This window comes from Podarcis cretensis, assembly GCF_951804945.1.
Source record: "Podarcis cretensis genome assembly, chromosome: 4".
In the NCBI taxonomy this organism is placed as follows: domain Eukaryota; kingdom Metazoa; phylum Chordata; class Lepidosauria; order Squamata; family Lacertidae; genus Podarcis; species Podarcis cretensis.
The window spans coordinates 57,512,578-57,539,094 of NC_137173.1; the positions used below are offsets into that span (position 1 = coordinate 57,512,578).

A 26,517-nucleotide genomic window follows, 5' to 3' on the forward strand; every position below is an offset into this window, starting at 1 on the left:
AAAAGTTCACAGGTTAAATCACTGTTCTCCAACAAAGTAGTTCTGTTAGCTCAAGGGTTTCCATTTATGTAATGCAACTTGTCCACTTCCCACACACCCTTCGGAGGGTTGGGGAAAACTGCAGAACATATTTAGGGAGCGTGCATATATTAGTGAAAATAACACATCAAAATGCACTCTATTTGGGGAAATTGCTTTGCAAAAATGTGGCAAAACATACACATCCCAAACAGTGTATACTTGGAGAAATTCACACTAAAATGCTGGACTTTCATGAGGGCTTTGTAAAGAAACTCACAAACTGATGTGGGAATGTGGAGAACTGAACTTAAGACCGCAAAAGCCATCTCAGACCCTATGATCTGCAGGTAAGGCGTGGTTACCAAGGACAACCCAGCTGGCAGTGACCTATGACTGGGCCTTTTCAGTGATGCTTTCCCATTTGTAGAATGCCCTCCCTATGAGGCGCATCTGTCTCCATCACTGTCAACTTTCATGTTGAGAAACACTGCATTAAATTACCAGGAATATTCATAAACCAGAAAATAATCCTATTGAGGTCGATGATTAATCAGCTCAGTAATGGTACAGGCAGTCCATAGCTCTCCACTCCTGCTCACGTTCACCACTGCTTAAGATGCTGCTTGAAACTCAAGGCAAACTTAACAGGCTGAGATTCAACACTGTGTGTAGACAAGCTTTGTGTAACAATTGCAAGTTGAGTTCAGAATCTACCTCAAGGACTTGGATGGCTCCAAACCAGGAGCTGCCCATGTCCTGTGGGGGTTTAGACTCTGAACATTACAAACGTCAAAATTCCCTTTGGTTTCAGAAGCAGTGTGGAAGGCAATGACTTACTGCTCGAGAAAAGGCACCGCAATGATATGCTGCATGCACAGAACCACTTGTGCAATTGTTTTGATCCAGGTCTGGAAACCCTGCCCATTAGACATTGCCAGCAGGAGCCTCATCAAACCTATAGCCTTTTCTTTCATCTTTTTATTGATTGTACTTTGCAGTTTCCAGGTTCATTCTCAACAGACCTCCTGATGAGAAATGCCATTCAAAAGCAGCTGGGGCAATCACTACCTGTAACTGTCTCAACCTTATGAAATGGAATTCTGAATACCTTGAAACAGCTGAGATGCACAGGCAGTCTTCTAAGTGACGGAATGCTGTGACCACAGTTTACGGCTTGTTTACAGCATATTATTCATTCAGTGATATGCCGCTTGTATGCCAATATGGTATATACTGTATCAGAATACTTCAGCGCCTCTCACATTCTAAAGCAGAATCTATGAAATAAAATCCTTTGTATTATTTTTTAAAAAGACACTCAAGCTGGCAAGTTGCAGTCTAAATCACATCTCAAAAGTATGGATACTTTTTCCCATAGTAAAAAGGTCGCCTTAATTTAGTTCAAAAACAAACCCACCCATCCAGCTATCAATCAGAGATTTCTTCTAGAGAAAATTGCCCCGTTGTCAAAGGACAACTCCAGCAATGGAATCCCATTTTTGGTCCAGTAGGTCACTGCACTCATCTTACACTACAAAGTAAGGTAAAAGTAAAGGATGGTTAAGTCCAGTCAAAAGCAACTATGGGGTTGTGGCGCTCATTTCGCTTTCAGCCAAGGGAGCCAGTGTTTGCCTACTGACAGTTTTCAGAGTCATGTGGCCAGCATGACTAAACTGCCACTGGTGCATGGAAGACCGTGACAAGTGTCAGAGTGCCTAGAAATGCCGTTTACCTTCCTGACGCAACGGTACCTATTTATCTACTTGCACCGGCGTGCTTTCGAACTGCTAGGTTGGCAGGAGCTGGGAGCTCACCCCGTCGCAGGGATTCAAATCGCCAACCTTCCGATCAACAAGCCCAAGAGGCTCAGTGGTTTAGACTACAGCGCCACCCGCGTCCCAACACTACAAAGTAACTCATTACCTTCACTGTGAAGATATTGTGTTTCCACCAGTTTAAATGCACTGGAGGAGAACTGTGGTTATGCAGGGACTCCACAGTTATGATTTGTTGCACAATGAAGTCACATTATGAAAGGTGAGCTCTGAGAATTATCCAAGGATATTTTGGCTTTGGTCATGTACATCCTTAGCTAGTAACTAGAACAGTCGAAAGGATCACTTCCAACTGGAAGGGGAAGCTAAACTCCAGGGTTGCGTGGCACAACAGGATGCAGTGAGCTCCCCAGATCCCCCTGGGGATTTTTGCCTCATAAATCCTGGCTTTTCCCTGCCTGAACCTCCTTGCTGTCGACAGAGGGCAGCAAGGAGCAACCACCATTGACTTGTGAAGTGACTGGAAACCTCCTCCATCCATTCCTGCTCTCCACCTTCTTTCTGGACAGAGGAGGACTGAAGGACGTATGGTAGGAATTGTTGGGTGAGCTTTAGGGGCCTGTACTGGACAGAGGGTTCTCACTATGGCTTATGTGGCACATGTACGGAAGCAGAACCAAGAAAGGCTTTCAGCTTGGAGGAGCAAGTTTTGCAGTGTGTCCTCTTCCTCGCCATACATCACGATGTCATCACCCAATGACATCTATGCTGACAGTCAAGGCAAGCAGCTAGAAAGAGTTTGCAGAGGACATATTTATCACTGACAAGGTAAGGAAGTGTCACCATAATAAGGCTAGACGTGTTAATATTTGCACTTTGTGGAAAATATCAAGCCAGCTTGTTCTTCAGTGTGCCAAGTGATTCAGTAGTTCTCAAACCAGCTTCTTCCAATGCACTGCAAGTCACAACCAAATTTTGCACTGAGCAAGGATGCTGCTCATGTTTTGAGCTTCTTTGTCTGCCCATTTGATTCATGCTGCGGGTCCTTTCTCTTACTCTTCCGCTGCTGAAGTCTCTCTTCTTTCTTTTGGAGGTAAACAGCCATGTTATCAAAAGAAGCCTTGTAGAGATTTTGGTAGCAACTTTCTTTGCCAACGGAGCCTGTAGAAGAGAGTATTGGAACAGGCTCATAGGCATGTGTTTTTCACGCACTGAGGGTCTGTTTTCTGTGCATATCAAGAAAGGAGACTTAAAACCTTAAAATCTGAATTTGTACAACCAATAATAAGCCAATGTGAGTACTAAAGGGGCACTGGGTGCTTTGGGAAGGAGAAAATAGGCAACCACAAATGCTAAGAAAGTAAAAATTGCTTTGTTAGATCAGGTCATGGTCTTGGCTTTCTGCCTTGAACTGTTATCATGATTTTGGGGTTTTTTTAATGACATTAATTAGTACGCTGCCCCGTTACCCCACAGAAGTCAAATGTGTTATAAGAGAAGCTGATATGGCTCAGTAGAGAAGATAATAAAAAATAATAATTTACATATCTATTAGCCTTTCCACTTGACTGGACAACGTTAAGGCTTTGCTAGATTTTCTTTTCAGCAACAATTCATTCAAGGTTTAAATATTCCTCTCCCATCTCGTAACAGAAGAGAAATTGTGATTGTCTGCTGAAGAACTATCAAAGCTGGAGGGGGGCAGACAGCTATTAACATTTTGACAATAAAAAGATAACTACCTTTTCTATAGGGGTAAAGACACTAATTAAGCATCTGGAACAGGACTCAACTATCAAGCTCCCTTGTGTTAATTAGCTGCAATAATCACTGTAATCTTAATAGCCCCTTTCCCCCAGCTGCTGATACACTTAGGATCTCTGCATGGAACTATAATTTGAGATCTAGGAAAACTATTTTGCTGTGTTCTCACATTATTCAATGGTTCTTTTGAGGGTACTATTGATTAGCTGGATTTTTTAGATGTCACCTGACCTCAATAGCTCAAGGCAGCATGTAACAAAAACCAAAAAAGAGCCAGCTACCAAAGTATATTACTTTCTCTTTTCCACAATGCTGAGGAACCTTAGCATCTTTGCCGCATGACCCCACCCTGTTGCAAAGGTTTCTGGGAATGTACACTCAGTCCAAGTGCTTAGGCTATTGGACCAAAACAAGGTGTACCCATCACAGTCTTGTGGCTATAAATTGCAAAGTTGTGTAGTGGATGACAAGTTGGGGGATGATTGCTCATCATTACAGATTTTCTCAACGTGGGAATTCCCAATTAGCTTTCAAATTATGTTAAATGTAACATCAATTAGCCTTTGGCCAATTAAACAATCTATGGCCATTTAAACTGTGGGAGGGGTTATTGTTTTTGTTCTTTACTGTTATATGTATTTTTGTATTTCTATATTGTAAAACACCTTGTGAACCTCAGATGAAGGGTGGTATAGAAAATTAATAATAATAATAATAATAATAATAATAATAATAATAATAATACCCTGGCTTTATAATACCCTTTCCACTCCCTTTCTCCCTCACATAATTACTCCAAAGGCTTGCCCAACATACCAAATCTCAGCTGACAGCAGGGATGGGTGAACTTCCATGCACTTCCACTTTCAGAACCAAGCCTCAAAAAGTTACTTTTTATGAATGCTGTGAGATGCACTCTCTTCAAATCCTATCTTGACACCCCCTTTAAACGGTGTCTTCTTGGCCTTTATACTCAACCGCCTTACCTTCAAACGCTGTCCAGTTGTCACGGATGCACTTTGACATTTTAATCAACCCTCTCTCTTCAGTAGAAGACTGAAAAAAGGAAAGAAGGACAACTCTTGAAATCCCCATATTAAGCACATTGATTCTCATACCGGAAACCATGTGCTGGGCACAGCTCTCCCAAAATCTTCCATGATTTGCCCCAAATCATGTGTGTGTGTGTGTGTTTCAATCTTTTCACAAAGAGAAACTAACAACAAAAGAAGGAACAGGCATTCCACTCATATTTTCAGATAAAGAAACCAAAGTAGCCCTATGTCACTGTTGTCTTGGTCACCAGGCTGAGCTCTGGCACTGTGCCTTAGGCTGCTGTATACTGACCAGCATGAAAAATAAAAATGAAACATGCTATTTGATTGGGTAACCATAGCTACACCATGTTCTTCTCAAGCTTGAGAGTGTTTATTAAAAACTGGTAACACTGTCAAAGGATGTTGCCAAATGGATTCAGCCAGTGCTACCTAGCCTTATGTGCACAGATATTAAATAACTGGCTCCAAGCCAGCTCCAGTTCAATGCCCTTTTCCTGTATGAGTATCCCAAAGTTCTTTGCTTGACACCATAGCAGGGGAAGCCCAGCTGTAACCAGAAAGCTCCTCTCACCTGCCACTGTCCATTCACAGGCTGATAGAACAGAAGAGGGGTTTGCATGTCCTCCTGCAGAATCCAGAGCCCCCCTGTTTTCTCAAATGCAATGGCCCAGCCTTTGCAGATCAAGGGGATGTTCTGTTTGTGAATGAGTTTCTGAGTCTCGGGGTCAAGCTGGAAGATGGAAACTGTGGGAAGACTTTTCAGAAATGATCAATAATGATTAGGGCTATCATTTTTACAGAGCAAATTTTGCACGCCAAGATTGCCTAGCAGGTTAAAACACGTCAATCAAAACTCTTAGAGACCTTGTGTAAAGTGATTGTTGATTTGCCCCGAGTTTCACATAAGGCTTAAATGTACAGATTCCTTCCGGTCTTGGCCAATGCATGCAATATGATCACCTCGTAGAGCAGGGATGGGAAACCTGTGGGGCTCCAAATGTTGCTGGACTACAGTTCCCATCATCTCTGATCTAGGGCTGGGGCTGATGGGAATTGGAGTCCAACAACATCTGGAGAGCCAAAGATTTCCCATCCTTACTGTAGAGGTTGCTGTAAGTCAGGGGTGTCCAACTGGTCAAAGCTCAACAACTTTGCTGACGCCTCCCTAGAAGCAGCTCAACAACTGTGGGTGTTCCTCCCCCCAAAAAGCTCAACAACTTTGGGTCTCACTCCCTGTGAGTGATTGTTTATAAGGTCCCCTTATGGTTCTCCCTGACCAACAAGAATGTCCAGTTCATGATAGCACACATCTCAAGATAAATGCAGGAGAACTGCCCATGTTCTAAGAAGAGATTTCCAAACATGCCGTGGATACAGCAAAGCTAATGTAGCAATGCGAGCATCAAACAAAATCACCTTCATTATATTATATAAATTCAGACAGGCTTATTATTATTGAAGCAAAATATTATTATCATGAACAAAGAAAAATCCACATTCTAGGGGGCCATGACTACACTGCTTCCACAGTAATTTTAAAGCAACAGATATCTGACATGCCTAATAATGAAATTATGTAATTTGGCTGTTGCTTCCGCAGTAATTTTAGATATTCTTTTCCTCTTACCAGTCATATAAAATGGCAATGTAATTTCCTTCACAACAATAGGCTGTCCTGGAGACTGCATACTTCTGAGGAGGGAAAAGCAGATGCAATTAGAAATTTCTCAGGCAAGAGAGTTTGTAGGGGAAGAAGAGAAGGTAACAAAGAGAAAATCTTCATGTCAAATTCAAAAGCCCTCTTCAGGTGATCAAAGGTCCATACTCAAACTGGATAGGGAGTTTGAGTATTTCAGCCCTCTCCTCTCCTTTCCAAGTTGAGCATGAAGATCCGGAGGGGGGGGGGATTCTAACTGGATTTAGTTGAACGTGATTAGTATCCTTCCCACAACTAGGAACTATGTACAGTTGCTGTAGCATAACGGTTGGGAGAGAAGGAGGTGAGGCCAGCATGCATGCTCCCCACCCCGGTTTGAGTCCCCAAAAATTATTATGAATGCCTGAGGACTAAAGTCTTATACTATTCACAGCAAGAGTCACACATCACAGCCAAACTGCACAGCCCCCTTCCACATTCTTGTCCTGAATCAAAGGCAGGCAGGTGAAAGGGAAGAGTAAATGTGCAAGACTGAAGGTGCCCATGACCATATTTAAACGGTGGATCCCAAGTATGCAAAAGTGTGTGAGGGGACGACAACAAAAAGTTGTCTTCAACACCCAGCACCAGTGAAACCAATAAGGGAAGCTTATAGCCAAAATAATTACGTTGCTTAGCTAGACTGGAAGCTCTCATGGTGGTATTCAGGGTTGGCCTGGCTTTCCTAGATATTATTATGCTGGGATAATCTAACCTTATACTTGTGTGAGGTTAACAAAAAGAAAACATAAATATTCTCAAAATTAGTTTTCAGTTTATTTTTGCCCATGATTTTTGTTTGCATGTTTGGTTCTGTTCTTTGCTTGGATACTTAATGCTGGATGATGACCCACAGGAATCCACAGTTTGATCTAATGGGTTGGGTGCCTGCCTTCTTCTCACATTATAACTCAACTTCTGGATGCAATTGCTGCCCTTACAGCACCAGCCCATATGCCCCTTAGGAAGAGAGGTATGTAATTTTAGCACATAAGATTGCAACGTGTATGCACGTAGCCAAAAAACCGCCTATTTCATATCACCAATTCAAAGCAATTCAAGTACAAAAAAGGTTGACAATTAAATGAAGGATGAAATAGATTCTGAAGTGTTTTTAAAAAATAAATAAATCTGCAAACACTCGAAGCTATTTCACTCCAGACCAACAGCTTTTCAGAGCAGCGCAATGATTTTATTCTCAATGTAATCTTGAGGAGAAAGGCGGCCAAAAGGTTTGTGGTGCTTTGCACATTGTGTTGCAGAACTACAAAAAGCCCTCCTTGTCATTCTGGGATTAGATTTTCTGTAGTTTAAAATTTACTCTCACCTCACCTACACATACCATTCTGAAAGCAAGTTTGCCTGGAAAGATAGAGATAGAGATAGAGATAGAGAGAGAGAGAGAGATTCACATGTTCACAGAAAAATGCACTACCTTCTCATTTGGGGGAGCCTCAGATGCACTCAAACTATTCAGATGACAGCGGTGCACTTCCTTCCCACTTTTGTATTCCCAGAGCCTCAATGTGCAGTCCTGGGGAAGGGGGTACAGTTCAAAAGAGAGAGGCTGATTAACATCACTTCTGTCAAGAAGAAGACAGCCATACATGTATGCACACACTCTCAACGGAATCGGATACCTGAGGCCCCTCAGATGTTGTTGGGCCACAGCTCCTATCAGCACGGCCAGTGGTCAGGGATGATCAAAGAGCCAAGCTTTAAATCCCCTCACAGCCATGAAGCTCACTGACTGAGAGACAATGACTGGTCCAAGGTCAATGCCACAGGATTGTTGGAAAGATAAAAATGGGAAGAGAACCATTTATGCCACTTTGAGCTCCTTAGAGGAAAATATGGGACAGAAATGCAATAATGATAATAAAATAAAAATAAAAGAATGGGAGTTGTAGTCAAGCAACATGTGACAGATCACAGGCTCCTCAGTACTACTCTACAAAGTGAAAAAGGCCTACTCTTAAAATGCATTCAACTTTAAATGGCAAAACCATCCAACACAAAAATGCAGCAGTGTTCTGTGAACATTCATTGTAGTTATGTTTTACATTTCCTTATTATGGTAATCAGGATTAGATGATCCTAAGAAAGCACTTAGAAAAGTTGGTAGCTTCCTTCTCACCTCCCTAAAGGATGCTCCTGTTCCAGAAAAGTGTTTAGAGAAGGAACATAAAGCAACTACAGTATTTTACCCTCAGCAAGGGAGGAAAATGTGTAAGCAACCTACTAAAATTCCAGATGTAAAATGCCTCAGACAACATACATACCCCAGAAGCTGATAAGAGAAGTTCTGGATAGTTTGGTATTACAAATATTTTGCTGACAAATCTAGGAGAGAGAGAAAGGTCAATGTTTGTGGTGTACACTCCTAATGCAAGCAAAAAGTAATAAAGTGTGAGGTGAAACATCAGCATAGCAACAGACGGCTCTACACTGGATTAGATCACTATGTTATCTTTTAGGTCAGGAAAAATGCACACGAACCAATTAACTACCAGTATCACTGTTTAGAAAATAGATTAGAAAGAGCAAAACCCAAACGATGAAAAAGTGCCAGGGGAAGATTGTAGTGCAGTATCCAAATGTACTCAATAATGAAAGCCACCTGACATGAATTTTGATTAATAGAGAGCTGGAAAGGCTCCACTGCGTGAGTTTGTGTAAGTGGGAGCTCAACTCCTAATGTTGTCCTTACCTGGCAAAACCAAGAGCTTCAAGGGATGCAGCATCTCATCCAGACCAGCTCTTTGGGCTTAGAGAGCAATTTCTGAAGAGCCTGGACAGGTCCAACCTCTTCTTGAAACTCTCTAGTGTGGGTTGGTGGGAATCCACAATCTCCTCAGACAGCTTAAGGGTAGCCATCGTGGTGTCCTCTCAGTGTGGCTGGACTCCAGCTCCAGCCAATCCCATGAACCCCAGCACACATGGTCAATAGACAGGGATTGTGGGGGTCACGGTCCATCAACATTGACAGGGCACCCCATTGGCTAGCTTGCTGTGTAGCACTGATCTTAAAATATGTCTTCCTACGTCCCCTCTCCCCGCCCCCCTTATAAACAGGCCGTTCTTCCCTTTTCCTCATGTTGCAGACTTTCTACAACTGCACTTACTCTCTGTGTCCCAGGCAGAAGGACACAATGTTATGTGGTGCTCTAGTCAAACTAACTCGTATCTTCTCATCACGGTCAGCGGTCAGGATATACTGGTCATCGGGACTCAGCGCCTAATGACACAACACAGGTCACCATGAAACAGCCCAGGAGGCTTTGCAGCATGCAGACACATATGGGAAATAATTACACATCTACCAGTTTGGTTTCAGATTGACAAGACTTGGAAAAAAGTCTACAAAAGCTACTAGTCTTGAACATTTTGCTGGCCTGTTTAGTCACACTTGTCTGTGCTTATTTGTAACACACTGTGACACACAGAAAGAACTACATTTTCTTCCAAATTACAAGTTCTCCTGAAGTGAGTAAGAGTCCCCTGGAGATGACCCTTACTCACTGCAGGCAGAAAAACTAGGGGTTCTTGACAATCCTGCCACACAAAACATTAAAATGTTGGTTAAATTTATGATGCAAGCAAAAGCTGAGTAAATTTTAAATAAGTGATAACCAAAGATAATAATAATCTGGCTACCTGGTTTTGCTCAGAGCAGACACATTGAAAATAATGAACACGACTAACTTAGGTCCCTTAATTTTAATGGCATTACTCTGAGTAAAACTTAGTTGACTATCAGCCATTGTTTTCAAATGAGGTAGCTGAAACTTCATATTTAACAATAGGCTTACAACCCAAACTTATTTTAGATATCTTAAACATTGTTATACTATTCAAACCCATTCAAACTAAGGCTTCTGGATTGTTCACAAAACAATATAAAGGAATAGTCAAACACAGAACACACGTTTATACTGAAAATAGTTTTGTTGAGTTCACTGAGCTTTTTCCACTGTAACTGTGCAGACCCAATGAATTCAGGGGAAATTAATTTAAAATGAACATGCTTAGGACTGGGCTGTATATTTATGCTTGGGACTCTTCTTTAAATAAACAGAGATGGTATTGAGCCAGAAATTGCATACATACCACATCCAATAGAAGAGACAAGTGACCAAGTTCAATTGTTCCTGCATTTTCAGGCTCTGTTGTTGAGTACGAATAGACATCACCTGATTTGTCAGCAACTAGTATCTTATCTTCTGCAGCTGTTATAATCAGGGAAGTACATCTTCTAATGACAGACCTGGAATGAAGAATTGACACTAATTAGGGTCCAAAACTTCCTCTTTGGAAGATTAGCCTTTATAGCTAAATTATGTTTGCACATCACATTCCGATTGCTAAATTTGGGGGCAGGAAGGCATTTTCCCAGAGAATGGCCACATTATTTGCATGAAGATCTGCAGAAACTGAAAGAAATGAACAATGTGTTTGGATCATGTCACAAACTTTATAGCAGAACAAACCTATATGAATTGACTCCTTACTAGTAAGTACCTGAAAAGGGTTATTGGTAGCCAGGGGAAATAAGGCACTGCAGCTACAGAATTTTAGAAAGCCTGCCCTTTGGTCTTTCTGGAAGTGGTAACAGAAGTAACAGAAGATCTCAAAAGCGAAGGGCATAATAATCCCAGTGAGAATCCAGCACCAATGGAGTTTAAAGGGTATGCATGCAGCACAGTTCTAAATCCCAGGAAATCTCATTCATTTATGACCACTCTTAACCTGACCTTAATCTTAATCCCACTTTAACCCTACTCTTATTCCCATCACCACACACTGGACTAGAAAAAAAAGGACTCCTTTGCCTTGTCCCTATTTTTTCCCAACTTTTAAATGAATATAATTTGACACATTCACCTACAATGTAGGCTCTTTTTAGAGCTGAAAGGAAGTATAAAAACATTTTTTAAAAAATAAACTTATGATACCAAATAAATTTCTGTTATTCATACTGTGTTGGGAGGTGGGGGGTCCTTTTATCTGAATTACAGAATGGATACAATGTATAAAGTCACAATATAGAGAGTTCATGATAAGATACCTGTGAAATCTTGCACATTTTTAGTGAGGATTATCATGACAAAGAACAAAGTGATTGTGAAATCATCTGAGTTTCAAAAACAACTTGCAATGTAGTGCAACAAAGTTAATAACTTATGTTACAAGGCTGCTCTTCAGCTGTAATTCTTAGAGCGGCTTACAATAAACACATAAAATAAAATAATACAACCAAGCAAACAAATAGCAGGCAGCTAAAACCAGCATAAAGATAAAGCACAGCAGGCAAAAACCAAATTTTATTTAATCTCTTCAAAACATCCCAAAATTTAATCACCAATTTAGCTTAAGCCTTTTGTGAACTGAAAAAAGAACTAGGTGCGCTGTAATGACAGTTTTAGACTTGGGTGAGGGAGATCTGAGTGACTTTGACCAAACAACATAGGTTGCCCATCCCTGCACTAGAGGAATTGAAGTACACCAATAATTGGTAACTTTTCTATCAGTAAAGTTAAATATATCTGATCAGTTACAGAAAATGATCAAGAAATGTAAAGAAGATTGTCTTAAAACAGCTCTTATTTATATTTGGGTACAAATAGTGCCTTCCTTTCCATACCTTACACTCAGACATTCCCAAGATGGTTTCGTACGAAAAAGGATAAGTCGTTTGTTGTCATCAGTCAGAGCAAAGTAGGTTCCTGATGAAGAAAACGTGCAGGCAAGGATATCATTACTTGCTTCACTCGCTGACTTTCCATCATCTCTAAAAACAACGAGAAAGAAAAAAAAATATTCAAGACCTAGAGGTTTTGCACCCAGTTACCTCAGACTGCTAAGAACAGCAATTGCTATTTAGTTGGTTTGATCAATACAACATTCATTTATTTACTAGAGTATCTGTACTACTAAGTCAATAGATACCTTATGGAATTATGTTTTTTATTATTTCAGAGGGTGTCCTTCCTTCCACTACTGTGCAGTAAGATCAGATTTTTTTAAAAAAAATTTACACACCAAATCCTTTCTTACAAAAATGGTGAAGGCAGCACTCATGGTCGAAATAGAGATGTCTACAGCCCACCCCCAAATGAACACTTAAGAGAGTGTCAGATGATGGGGTAGCAGCAAAGAGACCTTCCTTCTTATTTTTTTAAAAAAACATTTTATGGCTAGGGGGCAGCCAGTCAGGAATATACATGGTTGCAGATATCCACTGTACTATTTTTACTTTAAAATAGCAGAACAGTACCAGTGTGGTGTAGTGGTTAAGAGTGGTAGACTCGTAATCTGGTGAACCAGGTTCGCGTCCCTGCTGCTCCACCTGCAGTTGCTGTGTGACCTTGGGCTAGTCATACTTCTCTGAAGTCTCTCAGCCTCACTAACCTCACAGAGTGTTTGTTGTGGGAGAGGAGGGGAAAGGAGATTGTTAGCTGTTTTGAGACTCCTTAGGGTAGTGATAAAGCAGGATATCAAATCCAAACTCTTCTTCTTCAGTACTCATTCCCAAGTAAATGCACTGAGCAGCAGAGCAGCAGAAGCAAGCACCATTTTATCTGTGTAGGTGCTATGATTTAAGCGAGTTTCAAAAATGGCAAACTGCATATGCCCAGCACATTTATTATTAGGATAGTCAAATAGTTTTTTGCTTGGTATTTTTTCTCCAACTGATCAAGGATGTGGAAGTACTTGTAAAGTGAGGAATGGTGGTGGAAGGGAGAAATATTAAATTATGTGGTTCACAACTGAAGAAAAACACACGACCATTTAAAACCCTATCCCATATCGGACTATTGAGTCCAAGGTTTAGAATCACTTAGCTGCATCACTGCATATAAGTAGTTTGTACTCCTCAATTTGTTTTTGTATTTTATGTGACACTGGTGGTAGAGGCAACATTTATTCTCAGCTGCAAACAACAACTCTAAGAGATGTAAATGTCATATTCAACAGAGTTTCTGAATAAATGGGAATGCAGTGGATTTCCGACTGCAGATTAAGGAAAATTTAAACAGTCTTACCCTTGATTCTGTTCAAGTTTCTCTGTTGCTGTGGAACAGTCATAAATGAAAATATCTTCATTCCTGGAAATTATATAATTACATCAGGTCAGTATTTTCCAATAAGTATAGTATCAGTTGTGTCGCATTTTACTTACCATGCCTTTTTAAACAGTAAAATATCAAAATTAATGAGGTTTTCTGTTTCATTTTATTGCAGAGGAACATAGTGGTACCTCGGGTTACATACGCTTCAGGTTACAGATTCCGCTAACCCAGAAATAGTACCATGGGTTAAGAACTTTGCTTCAGGATAAGAACAGAAATTGTGCAGCAGCGGCACGGCAGCAGCAGGAGGCCCCATTAGCTAAAGTGGCGCTTCAGGTTAAGAACAGTTTCAGGTTAAGAACGGACTTCTGGAACAAATTAAGTACTTAACCCGAGGTACCACTGTATAGACTTGGAAAATACTAGGGCAGAAAATGCAGAGAAGTTTTAGAATCTTTTATGAAAAGTATCTTTTACATGGTTCTTTTTTTCAAACTTCTGCATTATTACCACAGATGTTAGGACCTCTTTACTGTAAATGTAATTAAATGGTCCATTATTTATTGGCCAGAGACTGATACAGAGCTTCCTTATAGCACAGCTTTATACATGTCCACTCAGAAGTATATCCCATTGAGTTAAATGGGATTTACCCATTTCACGGTTCAATTACAGAATCCCTCTATTAAGAGGGATCAGGTAGTAACCATGGGAAGTTAGAAAACAATAGGAGTGGAGACCTATTGTCAGCACTAACAATACACTGTCTACCTAGAGTAGCTGACTCAAAATAAAGCAGCTCATTATATAATATATTGAAACCCAAGTGATCATATATTTTCAGAAGAGCAGTGGGTAATACATTCTCCAAAGCAGAAAATGTGCAGAAAATAAGAAGCAGAGAACGTGTGTACCCTGATTACTTTTACTCCTGAAAGCATTATCTATTTTGGAACCTTTTTAGCAGGAAGAAACATGTAAATTCAATCATCCCAAATCTATAAGGCTGGGGAAAGGCTGTCCACCCCCTTTATCCGACCAGCATTTCATTTGTCGGAAGAGCACTGCAGCCTATTTCCTCTAATTATACAGATCAGCGTTGTCACTCAACTTTTCTAAGCTGACCAGCATTATGCACACTGACCAGCTGCCTGGATAAACTGTGTGCACACTGCCACCGGTTATTGATCCTGACCCACTGTGGGTATAAAAGGGGGGCAGCTTTGAAGTAACTGATCAGAATTAAAGGGTACACCCGGTTACCGCTTTACACACTCCGTTAAATAAACACACAACCCTTCTCACACAGCCGCTGCCTTACAGCGGAATCTTAACGTGCCTACTCAGAGTAAGTTCAATGGTAAATGCGGTTAGGGCTGCAGTCTCAGCAGATATATAGACAAGACGACGGGAGAGCGAGGCTAGAAGAGGCTGAACAGGAGCTCCTCGGCCCGGTTTCACTCACCCCGGCTCTTTGTAAAGGGCCGCTAAGAGCTTGGCTCCACCGATGACCACCATCAGGTCCCCGCAGACCGCCAGCTCCGGGGAAGAACCCGCAACCCCGGCGGGGTCAGCCGCCTCCATGCCCGACAACAGAGCCGCGTGCGGGAAACCACACAGCCGTCGCCGGCAAATGACGTCACTGCGGAACTCCTTGGCAAGGGCCCCTCCTCCCCTGTTGAGGAACGGGAATCCCCACCTCTCCCTCGCCGTCACTCAGCAGCAAGAGAGCGCTGCTCATTGGATATTGCAGAGAATGTGGGCGGAGCAAGACCCCTGACAGAGGAGGGACCTTTTCCCCGTGGGCGGAGGTTGCAGCAGGGACGAGGTTGGGTGGGACGCCGAAATGGCGACGTCTCTGCTAATCTCCTGCGGTCGTACTGCCGTGCTCAAGGTAACCGAGGGTGAAGATCCGAGAGGCGCTTTCGGGCTGGCCGCTCCGTCGCCACAGTGCCGTTTATAATGTTTGTGTCCGTGGACAGACCTTGTGTGCGTCAGGATTCGACCTGACGTTTCCGGGTTGTGCAGCTTGAGTCAGTGCATTCTTCCTTGTCAGTAAGTTTTGCTGATTTCAGTGGTACTTACTCCCTAGAAGATGGCAGTAGGGCAGGCTTCCCCAGCCTCGGCCCTCCAGATGTTTTTGGCCTACAACTCCCATGATCCCTAGCTAGCAGGACCAGTGGTCAGGGATGATGGGAATTGTAGTCCCAAAAAGCATCTGGAGGGATGAGGTTGAGGAAGCCTGCAGTAGGGTTTTAGCTGTAACTTCAAAGCCTGCAGGGCAGTGGGCAAACTCTTAGCAGCCTCTTTGATTTTGGCTTCTCATGCTATCATTTATTTTTATTGATATGGAATGGAGGAGGCCGTCACTCAGAGGTAACGCCCAACATTTGCATCCAAAAGATCTCAAATTCAGTCTGGCATGTGTAGGTAAAGGATCTCTGGTAGCAAAGCCAGGAAATAACTTTTCCCGAGGCGTTGGCGAGCAGGAGAACCACTGTAAGTCAGACTAGAGCGTGCTTGGCAAATTACATTTTCATTAATTTAGGGAGAGAGATGGAAAAATCACATAATTGCTGTTGCCTGTTGCTGTATTGTTCTACCTCACTGAGGGCTGCTTTGCTGACACCCTAGCCCTCACTCATGGGACAAGTGCTTGCATTTTGTTTCTAGAACACGGATTGGATGAACCAGTCCTGATTGCTCCTGGGCCACATAGTGCCTACTGTGATTTTTTGCAATAAATGCAGGTCTAGATGGATTTTCTGGACCCTGACTTGACCAATCAATATATTTCTAACTTTTTAAAGTAAGAGAGTTCATCCTACATTACCTAATGCTGTTTAACAGCCCTAACTAGTATAGATCATCTGACTATGTGCTCTTGCTTTTATAACCTTAAATCTTAAACTTCCCAAGGGGCCTTATTTGAGTGCCTGTTACCTCCTCCTACATTCTGTCTTGGGACTCTTGCCAGATGCAGACACTTTACCACCACCCACCACCACCTGTGCTTCAGCAGTAGATTCAATGGAACCCCCAACTATGAACTCAACACTGTGTGACACACACACACACACACACACACACACATCGCCACATGGAGTTCATTCCATCAGCTTAGGCTAGTGGCCTACTTCCAAACCTATCCAGTAGGGATAACTTGGCTACAGTAATCTGTGCTCTGATAACCTCAAGTCTGGATTTCTGCAATATGTTTTATGTGGGGCTGCCTTTGAAAATGTTCAGAGCTTGAGTTAGTTCAGAATGTGCCTGGCCAACTGGTGATGGATTTGAGGCAACATAAGAAATGCCTACTGGATCAAGCCAGTGGCCAGAGGCGCAGCTATAGTCCAGCATCCTGAGGGAAGGCTGCAAGTTGGACATGAACACAACAGCATTCTGCCCATCTGTGATTCCCAGCAACTGTTATTCAGAGGCATAATGCCTCTGACGGTAGAGAGAGAACATAGCCATGAATTTGTCTATAAGATCAGACAATATAACACCTATTCTGTTCCAACTTTGCTAGCTGCCTGCATGCTTCAAAGCCCAATTCAAAGTGATGGTTTTTGAGGATGTTTCACCCCTCCCATTGCAAGAATCTGCTGACAATGTTTCAGAAAGGAGGGGGCAGATTTTGCTCATCGCTTCTTCCGCTCCAGCCTGTGGGAGTCTGAGTGTTATCTGTATATAGATAAGGTGACTGCTCAAGCAGCTGTAACACTCATGCAGTCCAGCGTCTCCGATTAGTCTTTAGTTAGTTTATGCAGTAGCTGTAGAGAATAAAAGAAGTTATACTTCAGAGCTGTCGTTCATGTGGTTCATGCTCTGCTGTGCTCCCCTGACTTTTGGAACTGAGTTTGGTGCTCACAGCACTAAGTTGTGAGTCCACAGCACTTAGACCTGCTTCCTGCAGTGGAAGGTCTCTGGAAATGCTTTCCCATCTCGTCTGGCCCAGTCGGGGCTGAAGAGGTTGAGCCCAGTCGTTGGCACTGGCTCAAAGGCAAAGCTGACAGTTTTGACATACAAAGCTCTTTCCTGCTCAGGACTCCATTATCTTCTGGAATGCCTCTCCCTATACGAGAGACCCATAGATCTTTGTTTGAGGTCCCCTTCTGAGGGAGGTTAATGACAAAGGAGAGGGCCTTTTCAGTTTTGGCTTTGTATCTGTGGAATTTGCTACCCACCGAAGCCTTCATTGACATCTTTTTGGCACCAGACTTTTGACAGACTAATACGATATTGCTTGTTATTAGTATGCTGCCAAAGCTTCCTGTGGCTATTATGGGGTTTGTTGTTGGTTGCTCTGTTTTATGGTATAATATATTTGTGATTTTAGCAGAATTTTAAGTCACTTGGAGACCTTCGAGTAACAAGCAGTCAACAAACCAAATAATAGAAGTAGTAGTGCAAGTACTGACATGGTTAGTCTGTGTTCATATTCCTGTTTAACAGGTGCTATAAACTATAGGTTGTTGTGGTGCAGGCTTTAAATCTTCTAGTTGTATAAGGCTATAAATTCTGCAGTGAGTATTTCTTCAGGTATGTTTGGTGCCACTTTCCACTTTTAGACTACCAGTAATTTCTTCACTGGTAAAATAATAAAGCTCCTTACAGCCCAGGTAAAAGGCATGGTGGCTTTATTAGATGTTAACCTACATTAATGTAATATTTCACAATGATGCAGAAGGTGTATATTGTTGTCTTCATTCTCTCCCACCCACACCCCAAATTGTACATTACATTCACTTGTCAATCAGTTCTGTATTTGGAGCAGGAGAAAGAAGCACACTTCAGTGTGCTAGCACCAAGTTTTAACATTCCACTTAACTGCAAGGCATCTGTAACCATTTCCAGATATAATAATAAAAAAGCATTTATATGCACTGTACCTGTTTCATCTGCACAGAGCTGTGTCAAAACCCTTATTTGAAAGTAAAGTCCATTTACTTGTACCAAACGTATGCCCCTTTAAGTGAGGCTGGAAAAAACTAGGTATAGTTGTACAGGTGCATAAGCATTTTATATATATGCCTAGGACCTGAAGTAAGAATAGTTTGAGAGTAAGGGTGTCTTTTTATATTTCTAAAAGTTTGTGCATGTTCTATGTGAATACTTGTTGGTACAAATGGGTATACATGTAGCAACATAGGCTTTTGTTAGTTTAGACAACATTTCAGATTTCATAGTTTTCTTAATTTGCACAGTTTATGCTCTGGAACGAATTGCAGGGAGTGAATGGTCTGTTTTATCACAACTGCTGTACATATATGTCTGATTTTTAGTCATATTTGTCTACGTTGTGCTTTATACTTTTTGTAGCCTGGGTAATTATAAATGACATTATTAAATCATGTCTTTCTAATTATTACAGATTTTTGACTTCTTTCTAATTCTTTTACAGACTTTTAAGTTGCAAGCATGGGGGCTTCGAAATGTACCTCCTGCTGTTTCTCTCTGCACCAAACCAGGGGGTGATAAGAAAGTCTCCAAAAAAAGTAAGGTACCTTTTCTTATTTGTTAATTATGCAAGTTATAAGATGGTTTGCATAACATTTTTAACAATATTGATTAAAGTTTGTTAGTTTTAATGGTCCGCAGAATGTTAAGATTCAGACTTTTAAAATTACATCTAGTGGTTGTTACCATATTCTAGGTATTCTGTAGAGGACTTGTATAGCAACTTTTAAAGATTGCATGCCACAAGTTGTTCACCTAAAATATCAAGGTTTATTTCTAAAATAATTGGATTATTCTAACATCTTTTAAGAGATTAAAACATTCAAAGCAGCAATACTTGCAGCTGTCAACCTATTAAACTCCAGTTAACAATTTCAGTGTAATAGACAGAAGGCAGATATTTTAGGGAAACACTCTCTATAATTAGCCTTTAGAACAGGAATACTGGACTACAAGTCCCATCATCACTTATCATTGGCCATGCTAGCTGAGACTGATGGGAGTTGGGAGTCCAGCAGCTCCAGGAGGGCCAGGTTCATCTCTGTTATAGACTTTAATGATTTCTAACAAATGGATGACAGGAAAGCACAGCACAAGGAAATTAGCCAACCCAATGAAGTTCACATTTCTCACTGCATCAACGCCATTCCCAGCAGCTCATTGGGTTTTTCTTTAGTTTTCTTTATTTGCAGTAAATTTACATCACATGCCTTGCCTAAAATCATTTCAGGGGAATATTTAACAGCATTACCAGCTCCAGTAAATGTAAGGTTATGGTCAAAATGTTGGGAGTCCCTCAGCAGTGTTTTTCTTAGGGAAGATAGAGACAATGTATGGGAATAATGAAACATGGTTGTTTGTGAAATACATGAGTGGGCTTGTTTTATTAAACATGGTAAGATGTGAAACCTTTGCATGCAGCATCCAATCTCCATTAAAATAGGTTTCAGAATATATACATATAAAACTTACACATTTGGTTGGAAAATCCCTACTATTGGGTTCCTTGATTGTTTATTAGCAGTTGCTGATAGAATTCTCCATGCATAGTGAACTCAAGTTGACCAACAGTAACAAAATCACTTTCTAGTCTGCAACTTGAGAAAGGTATTGGTACCACTCCTGTAGTCTCACCTGCCATTCTTAAGTGTTACTTTAGGGAAATTCAATACCTTAATTTGATTCTCTTTGACACAGTATATTTAAGCTTTTTAATACATTTTCCTTGTTGTATGTTACTGCCCACTGAATTTAGACTGATTGCATACAAACGGCAGGGTCCACACACAATCCAGGCTTATTTGTGTAATCTTTGTGTGTGTTTTTAGTAGCTGTGCTTGGCTAAACTTTCTGTTCTTGCAGACTCTGTTATAACTATTAACTTGTCATTACTAGGGTATCTTAACATACAAAAGAGTATTTAGAGTTCGGAAAGTGCAACAAACCATTGACATGTATCTTTCTTCTTTTAACACTCTTAAAAATTTACTCTTGTCCTGTTAAATGTACATGTCTTTGGGCTGTAAACTCCCTGTCTTGCCTCCTTGAAATGAATTATTATACCTTTTATTATTCCTGGTTCCTCAAATTTGTTAGAGTGACCTGTAAAAACTGACACAGGAAAAAACCACATCCTGGTTTTCCCCTGGGGCTCCTCATGCTGTGGTGGAGTAGTCTGCATATTCTAGAGATTGAAGAGTGTGCAGTATACTTGTTCTTTTGCACTGATGAAGGAAAACAATTTCTCGTGAGTGTCATTCATGGAAAATAAAAACAGATTACACAGATGTTGCTTTTCTGATGCTAATGGAATTGAAAATGATAGTTTGATATCTAGTATTTTCCTCTGACAGGAGTGTAAGCACCTTTGTTATTCATACCACCCTTGTGCTTTGCATCCTTAAAAGCTCTGTGAAAACCACTTTACAATATATCAGTCTGGTTATCAATGACAATGATCATTCTTCAGTTGGAGCAAATTCAGTAGCACTTGAGGAGTATGTGTGGGTGCAAGAATTAAGTGTGGAGAATTGTGGTGCTCTCAGTGTTGCTACTTAGAAAGTAGCTGCAATGTGGCCATTGACTTTTAAGTTACAAGTTTTGTTCAGTCCCTAATTAATTTTCTCAACGCTAACTTCACTTATCAATAATCTGAAAATGAATAATTCTGCTACCATGCTTAAATACTGTCCTCTTTTTCCCAGTCTTTAATGATGGTCAGTTCTCATTTTCATGTTGATGATTTCATTCTTTCTTAGCTGTCTGAACTTCATAGCATGTATACTACTCTGGTTTAGTTTTATGTTGTCTTGCTTATTTAATGTCTTTTGGCACTCTCTGCTAAGGTTTCTGTTAAGTGCTCTTGGTGCAAGAACAACTTAGAATAGGATTAATTTTACTGTTCCTAAGATCCAAACATACTGATTCCCTGCATTATGATTAAATACTTGATTCCAAAATACAACCTTCTGTGATTAATTGGTGCTCAGACAATTGGTAACAAATCAAGGAAATGCACCTAGAACATTACAGAGGAGTCAAAAGAAAATGTGGCCCTCCACTTTTCTTCAAGAAATCTTGGGTGCACTTCCTAGATCATGAAGTCTGCAAAACATATGAGGGGAGTCTTGGCTAGTAAATCTTTCTTCTGTCTCTTAAGGTCTTGCATAAGCACTGCATCTTTTTCATTGATGAGTATTTCTAATATTGAACAAGAGGTTGTCATATAATCAATGTACGCAATTCACTGCCACAAGAAATACAGATGTGGCTTTTAACAAGAATAGATTAAATGCTGTAGGATAGGTTTATAAATGGTGGTTAAACTTGCTGTGTATAAAGGCAGAATGCTTCTGAATGTTAAATACAAGGGAAGGTCCTACTCCAGGAGGCACCACTGAAAGGCAAAATATGCATTCTGCATGATAAACAAATACTGGAAAAGGCAAATGTTTTCTTTTCCATGTAAAACCATAAAATAGGAGGATTGCACTCCCAACAGATTATATTGCTGCTGTTGAAAGTTTGTTTGAATAAATTTCTCACAAAATGTGTTGAATGTAGTTGAGGTACTTAGATACTGCATTGCTAAATATACTCTTCACACTGCTAAGTGTGCTCTTCACAATGCACTCGAGGAGATAGGAAAGTGTTTTCATCCACATTTCACAGATTGGAACAGAGCATTTCTGATGAAATGATGTTCACAGGCAGCATGGCACAAAGAGGAGGAAATAACCTTCATGTTCCTGTGAGAGAATTCTGCAAGCAAAGGACACTTTTTGACATTTTTGTATGAAATGCAGCGTGTAATAATGGAAACTGAGCTTCCAGACTGGTGTTTATACCAGATAACTTCACAACTATTAAGTAGAATTCCATATTAATGGGTGTGTTTGAAGCAGTCTATTCCAAAATGATATTGTTCTTTGCCATTTTGTAGATGTAATTGGCACCAAAGGAGTGTGTGAAAACAACAGTTGAATGTCGTTTAAAGGCTGTCTCTTCTTTTCCACAATTTGCAGATAAAGGTGAGATAATTAACACTAAACCTGATGCTGCTGTAAAATTAAAAGATGAAGATCTGAGGAAATACTTGGCTAAGAAAACTGTGGTAAAATTTCCTCAGAGAGCAAAGCTTCCTTCTCTTGAGGGACAGTCTGTTGTTTCCTCAACAGCAGGCTTGGGGAAGAAGAAGGGAGATGAAGAGACATCCTCTTCCTCAAGCTCTGAGTCAGATTCTAGCTCTGATTCTGATGAGGAAGATTCTGCCTTCAAAGATACCATAAAAACCAAAGTATCATTTCCAAGTCGAGATCCCCCCTCTTCTGGTGATGGAACAAAGAAAGCAAAGATAACAAGCGAAAAACACTTTCCCCAAGAGCAGGTCAAAGGCAAAGCAGCTGAGAAGCTCCCTTATAGTCCTGGATTCACAGAAAGCCCCATGAAACAAAAGGAGATGCATCAGACAACAACCAGTGACAAATTGTTATGGTCAGATTTGTCAAAGTCTGCCACAAACCGAAGACACGAAGAAGCTCGTTTAAAGAGCACCGACTTTGGAACAAAAGTTGCAGAGAGTCAGAGGCCAACAAACATAGCTAAGCAGCTGGAGGCATCTCCCCCTGAAGCATCTCCCCTTGGAGCAACTTCAAGTATATTGTCTAGAACTCAGTCAGTGCCTCAACAAGATGCAGCTCAAAATCTGACTTTGCCAAGACAGGGGGGAAGTGTGGCAATGGAGGCACAAAAGACTGACATGCAAGGAAGAACTGCTGCTGTGCCACAACGAGAGGTTTTGGATGGCAGAGTGCCAGCAGCAGAAACCACAGTGAAGGAGGAGATTGCCCTGGAAGCAGGAGTTCAGACTGAACAACAAAGCGCTGTACAGGGTATCACTTTATCTTGTTTGTTCTACACTGATGTGCTGCGGGGGCTGGGGGCTGTTTATGAGCAAATATCTTGTACTCTTGAGTACTGGCATTACTGAAAACATTCTGGAATCTCTTTTGCTCTTTTCTAGAGCTTAATGCAGTTGTTTTTGCAGACTTTTCTGCTTTGCTGATGAGTTCTTTGTCTAGTTCTTTGCGCTTCCAGTCTTCTTTTCTTTGATTCTCCTGCTTGGCTTTTAGACTGTTGGTGGGAGAAAGCAGTACATGTTTTCACAGCATTCTTCTGTACCAGTGATTATAACCATCTGAAATACTGAAAGGTGATAAAAGGAAGGGAGGTCCTTCAAAGCCAAATTGAGCCGAGTTCAAATAGGCTGTCTTATCAAAATCGGAATTTTGCTCCACTTTTGCTAGAAGGACAATGAAGCTATTGAGCAATCTATTTTGCAGTCTCTTTCTCTTCCTGCCCAGCACTTGCCCTCAGGCTTAACAGCTGATTTTCTACTGGGACTGTCTGTTCCTCCAGTACTCTCCACTCTTGTCTTTTTCCTCCTTTCACAGTTCTCTTGTAGATGCATAAGCCGGCTCTGCTGTGCTGATGCAAACACAAGGAACAAAGTTAGCTTTGGCACCAGAGGAATGATGGGGACGCTCTGCCTTCAGGCTAGCAAAGATATCGCTTCGGAATCCGTCGTTAGCAACAAGGGACATTCACAGCACATGCCTTTCTCATATGTTCTCCCCTAGTAATATATCTCTGATATTGGAACTCCCGTACACATTTGGTCTTGTAATGTTTGTAGACTATGAGGGAGTCCTTTGGTCTCAAAACACACCAAAACCTCACAAGAAATCAATTCTTGTCTCTCTCTCCCCTCACCCCATCCCAATATGTCAAAGACTGGATAAGTTCACCCATTCAAACCATGTTCTTCATGTCCTTCTTCTTCCTCTGTCTTGTATTCTGTAGTACACTCATCTTATTCTTTAAAAATCTTTTTTTTTTTTACTAAAACATTTTCTCCCCAATAATTTGCCACTCTGCAAGGCAGAGAAAATAATACTCAAGCCAGTTGAAGTGACTTCTACATGGAATGAAAAATAAGGAAGCCTTCTGGAAGAAACTATTTAATTGAGTGCTAATTTTACACACACCATTACTGTGAAGCTTCCCAATGTTCAGGCTTCTGTGTATCCAGGAGAGGGCAGTGGTGACTAGAAGAAGCATTGTTGAGACTATACACTGAGAATGCTTTGAGCCTTTCAGTTTTACTTGGTTGTAGCCCAGGAAAAATTGAGATAACTGCAATTAAGCGTGGAGGAAGGGGAGGTTGGTGAAACATGAAACCTTAAAGCAGACTGTATTTAATTGTCAAGTTGTAATTCAGTGGAAGTTAGTGGAACCACTTGATGCTGATGTCAGTGTAACTAAAAGCCAAATATGGTGTGGGTTTCTATACAGGGCATAAACATTTTAAAGTCCTATTGATTTCAGAGGAAGAAGCTGCAACATATGATGAGTTTTCCCATTGTTAAGTGCTTGGCTATGCGCAAAATCTTTTGCCTCTCTAACACAAGGTGCAAGCTTTTCTGCTGTTTCCATTTTCTATGTCCTCCACCTACTGACCAAGGCATAATACAGAGCATAGAGGGGACTCTGTATATCTTAAAATAAAAATGATCTAAAAATATACACGACTCATTGTTAAAGGCAGGTGAATGAGAATGCAATGTTGAGTAAAATATTGAGTCATATAAACTAGTTGTGGTCATAATAGTCTCCAATTTCTCAATTTGGGAGATGCTTCCTTAGGAATTTTTATATGTTACAGGCAAAGGAGCACCAGCCTTGTGTTTCATGGCAGTGACAGGGTTCTTATTGCACTGCACTGTTTTTGTAGAAGTTTATTGAAGGATGAACATCTTTTGGATTTTGTGAACTTAGTAGGGAGCTAAATACTCTGAGGGAGGCGAAATGCAAATATCTTTTTAATATAAATTTTATAAAGTTTCAATTAGATTTAGGTTCAACAGCAAACTCTCTTTTATTTTGAATACTCCATTGGAAGTAGAAAGCTGTGGAGTAGTTTCAAAATCTGCAAAAATTCAACCATTGAGCCCTTGATCCCAAAGCAGAACATGCATGTGCAGAGGAGACCAGTGCTGTGAGCCCAGAGTGGCTGGGGAAACCCAGCCAGATGGGCAGGGTATTATTATTATTATTATTATTATTAGCTTGAGCTGTGTTTTCTTTTTTTCACAGCAGCACTTCTGCTGCCAGGGAAAGACAGTTTCTTGTCCCTAAGAGTGAGAATGGTTGTGATACAAATCAACAACAAAGCTTGAATTGCAGGTGTGGGATAGTCTCACATGCACCTGCTCCTGTTTTGAATCTTGGCATTAGTTTTCCTGACTGAGAATATTAAAAGAAACAAACTAACCTTCGCAAAATCAGTTGCAGCTAGATGTGTACCTTTTATTTTATGTAACTTAAGGCATTGATTGCTACATGTTCAAATTCAAGTTATGTATAATATAGTATATTTTTGATTTCTCATAAAATATCTGTGGTTAGCTGCTGTTTCCAGTGACAGAGAAATCTCCATGAAATCTGACTCGGCCAGAAATAACTTGGTGTTTATTTTATCTCTGAATTCACAAGTATATTTTCTCCTCATAGAGGCCGAGCCGCCAGTTGAAACTGCTCCAGAAACATTTGACATGTCTACCTACAAGAATCTGCAGCACCATGATTATACATCATACACCTTTGTGGATTATGACGTTCAGCTTGCAAAATTCAGGCTGCCTCAGCCATCCTCTGGGAGAGTATCTCCACGACATTGAATCAAATGCGGAAATGCACAAACAAATTAATTCTGACAATGAAGGAACAGGCATGTTACAATTAAAGTGCTGCAAATGAGTTTGCTGGCTGTCAGTTTTTTAAACACATGGAGCCCCTATGAGAAGTTACAAAATCAGGTTCTAGTTCTAACAATAATCTCCCACTGTGTATTCTCAGTGGCACACTTGCATTGCTTAAATTATTGGAAAAATCCCTGCCTATGAAATCCATTCAGATCACCTATCAATTGAGACTAAACTCAAATACAGTCATACCTCAGGTTAAAGTCACTTCAGGTTGAGCATTTTAAGGTTGCACTCCACGGCGACCTGGAAGTAACAGAATGTGTTACTTCCGGGTTTCGCCACTCGCGCATGTGCAGATGCTCAAAATGACATCACGCGCATGCGCAGAAACAGCAAATCGCA

The 26,517-nt window shown here is 40.9% G+C and overlaps 2 protein-coding genes across 3 annotated transcripts; one reads left to right on the plus strand and one right to left on the minus strand.

Moving 5' to 3' along the window:
- Positions 1-1,195: 1,195 nt before the first annotated feature.
- WDR4 (WDR4 tRNA N7-guanosine methyltransferase non-catalytic subunit) lies at positions 1,196-15,024 on the minus strand. Of its 2 annotated transcripts, none has more exons than XM_079974725.1 (11): positions 14,853-15,024; positions 13,361-13,423; positions 11,959-12,105; positions 10,425-10,581; positions 9,440-9,552; positions 8,597-8,657; positions 7,750-7,848; positions 6,246-6,310; positions 5,190-5,373; positions 4,547-4,616; positions 1,196-2,957 (listed from the first exon to the last, which is right to left on the minus strand). In XM_079974725.1, the coding sequence occupies exons 1-11, from the start codon at positions 14,969-14,971 to the stop codon at positions 2,794-2,796; spliced, it is 1,242 nt and encodes a 413-aa protein (XP_079830851.1). In that variant the 5' UTR covers positions 14,972-15,024; the 3' UTR covers positions 1,196-2,793. The 2 variants fall into 2 exon arrangements, with proteins under 2 accessions (XP_079830851.1, XP_079830852.1); XM_079974726.1 differs by having other exon boundaries at positions 11,959-12,040; positions 14,853-14,990.
- A 100-nt stretch (positions 15,025-15,124) lies between these two features.
- NDUFV3 (NADH:ubiquinone oxidoreductase subunit V3) lies at positions 15,125-26,167 on the plus strand. The gene is made up of 4 exons (XM_079974727.1): positions 15,125-15,281; positions 18,795-18,888; positions 22,375-23,241; positions 25,922-26,167. Exons 1-4 carry the CDS (start codon positions 15,234-15,236, stop codon positions 26,086-26,088), a joined length of 1,176 nt encoding a protein of 391 aa, XP_079830853.1. The 5' UTR covers positions 15,125-15,233; the 3' UTR covers positions 26,089-26,167.
- Positions 26,168-26,517: the final 350 nt, after the last annotated feature.

Coding starts and splice junctions, on each gene's coding strand:
- WDR4 (XM_079974725.1), bottom strand. CDS start 14,971: ATGGAGGCGGCTGACCCCGCCGGGGTTGCGGGTTCTTCCCCGGAGCTG. Junction 12,106..13,360: donor AAACTTGAACAGAATCAAGG/GTAAGACTGTTT, acceptor CGTTGTTTTTAG/AGATGATGGAAAGTCAGCGA. Junction 8,658..9,439: donor TTCTGCCTGGGACACAGAGA/GTAAGTGCAGTT, acceptor TCTCTCTCCTAG/ATTTGTCAGCAAAATATTTG.
- NDUFV3 (XM_079974727.1), top strand. CDS start 15,234: ATGGCGACGTCTCTGCTAATCTCCTGCGGTCGTACTGCCGTGCTCAAG. Junction 15,282..18,794: donor GTCGTACTGCCGTGCTCAAG/GTAACCGAGGGT, acceptor ATTCTTTTACAG/ACTTTTAAGTTGCAAGCATG. Junction 18,889..22,374: donor TAAGAAAGTCTCCAAAAAAA/GTAAGGTACCTT, acceptor CACAATTTGCAG/ATAAAGGTGAGATAATTAAC.